We start from the raw sequence: 1,848 nt of genomic DNA on the forward strand, positions 1-1,848 counted from the left end.
GAGACTCACTTGAGCCCAGGAGTTGGAGGTTGCTGTGAGCTGTGATGCCACAGCACTCTACCCAGGGGGACAGCTTGAGGCTCAGTCTCAAATAAATAAATAAAATACATAAAAACACAAGTCAGGCTGGGCGCCCATACCTCAGTGGTTAGGGCACCAGCCACATACTCGGAGGCTGGTGGGTTTGCACCCGGCCCAGGCCTGCTAAATAAAAAAATAGCCAGGCATTGTGGTGGGTACCTGTAGTCCCAGCTACTTGGGAGGATGAGGCAAAAAAATCGCTTGAGCCCAAGAGTTTGAGGTTGCTGTGAGCTATGATGTCATAGCACTCTACCAAGGGTGACAAAGTGAGATTCTGTCTCAATAAAAAAAACAAAACCTATGAGTCAAAAGAATTTCTCTGAAAGTTATGATAGATGGATATAAAATTTCAATCACTTCAGCTTGTTCTGTATAATATTGTAGGCACCTGAACTCTGCTAAGATGAGAGACTCTGTTCATAGAGTATGTGCAGTGGAGCTGGGAAGGGAAAGAATGGAGGAGTTACAGAAACGGGGAGGGCCATATGTGTTAGTTAACAATGACCTGGAAAGATATTGCCTTGTACAGGTTGACAGCAGCAAGCAATCTCCATTTTCTTTTTCCTTTTTTCAAGTTAAGGCAAACTAAAAGAAACAATTTAATTTAGGCCCACATGTCAGAACTTCTACAGTTGAAATGGACAAAAGGAACATAAATGGACACAAATAGATCTCAAATTTGGGAAACAAAAAGTGTGGAGGAAGACTGCAGGGGCAGTCTAATTACACAATCCAGGTTAGTAACACATACATGATCAGAGAGTTAAATGCAAAATGCTTATATGTAATTAAGTTCAGATTAACCAGGAAGTGCCAGTGGGAATTATAATTTCTACAAATAAATATCATCTTACATAGCTGTATGGATTGGTTTTTGCATTATCACTTATTATATTTTAAAAGGTGAAACTGTTTGCTCAGTAAAAAAGAAAAACCCTTGCTTACCCGGGGTATGAAGAATTCATCAGCACTGAACTTATAAAGCCATTCATCCAAAAAGTGAAACAGAAGAGACTGTAAATCATCTCCTACATGGGATCAAAAAAGCCATAACAGTATGATGTTTAATAATTCTGACCTCTAAAAACTTAACTGAATTTAGAAGTGTAATGGATTTCTTAGGCTAGTGGAAAGAGAAAGAACAGGCTCATGATCAACTGTTGTTTTTATTGTGAAAATACAGTCAGATTACGTAGAATACTGCAATGTCTTTCTTGTGAACAAATCTGTTACCTTGAGTTTCTACTTCTACTGTCTGGAGGGGCTCCACAGTCCCAGTATCTGTCATGTAACCAAACATGGCCATTGCACATTGCTCAAATGCTTCCTCCAGGGTATCTCCCCATGCATGTAACCTAAAGAAACATATTCATGCTATGTGGAACATAATCCATTACACAAAGAAAGCTTGACAGCAAAGTCAAAATAAAATCACTATGAGGCTGGATGCAGGGGTTCGTGCTTAGAATCCCAGCATATTGGAAGGCTGATGTGGAAGGACTGACTGAGGTCAGGAGATTGATACCAGCCTGGGCAATACAGTGAGATCTTGTCTCCAAAAAATAAAAAAAAGAAAGAGCCAGGCATGGTGGCCCATACCTGTAGTCCTAGCTACTAAGGAGGCCAAGGCAAGATTGCTTAAGCTTAGGAGTTACAGTAAGCTATGAGCATGCCACTGCCCTCAAGTCTGGGTAACAGAACATGACTTCATCTCTACAAATCAATTGTTTTTTGAGATAAAGTCTCACTATGTCGCCCCTGGTAGAG

General features: G+C 40.5%; 1 protein-coding gene across 1 annotated transcript in view; it reads right to left on the minus strand.

Annotated features, from left to right (window-relative positions):
• Positions 1-673: 673 nt before the first annotated feature.
• The window catches only part of ZBTB8OS (zinc finger and BTB domain containing 8 opposite strand), a 14,757-nt gene continuing 13,582 nt past the window's right edge, over positions 674-1,848 (minus strand). Inside the window, exons 3-4 of the mRNA XM_023507779.1 lie at positions 1,315-1,436; positions 674-1,109 (exon numbers count right to left, since the gene is read on the minus strand). Coding sequence (XP_023363547.1) covers positions 964-1,109; positions 1,315-1,436 — 268 coding nt within the window. The 3' untranslated portion in view covers positions 674-963. The remainder of the gene's footprint in view (positions 1,110-1,314; positions 1,437-1,848) is intronic.

The sequence above is a fragment of the Otolemur garnettii genome, unplaced genomic scaffold (assembly GCF_000181295.1).
Source record: "Otolemur garnettii isolate 467f Iridium unplaced genomic scaffold, OtoGar3 scaffold00204, whole genome shotgun sequence".
Taxonomy (NCBI): Eukaryota; Metazoa; Chordata; class Mammalia; order Primates; family Galagidae; genus Otolemur; species Otolemur garnettii.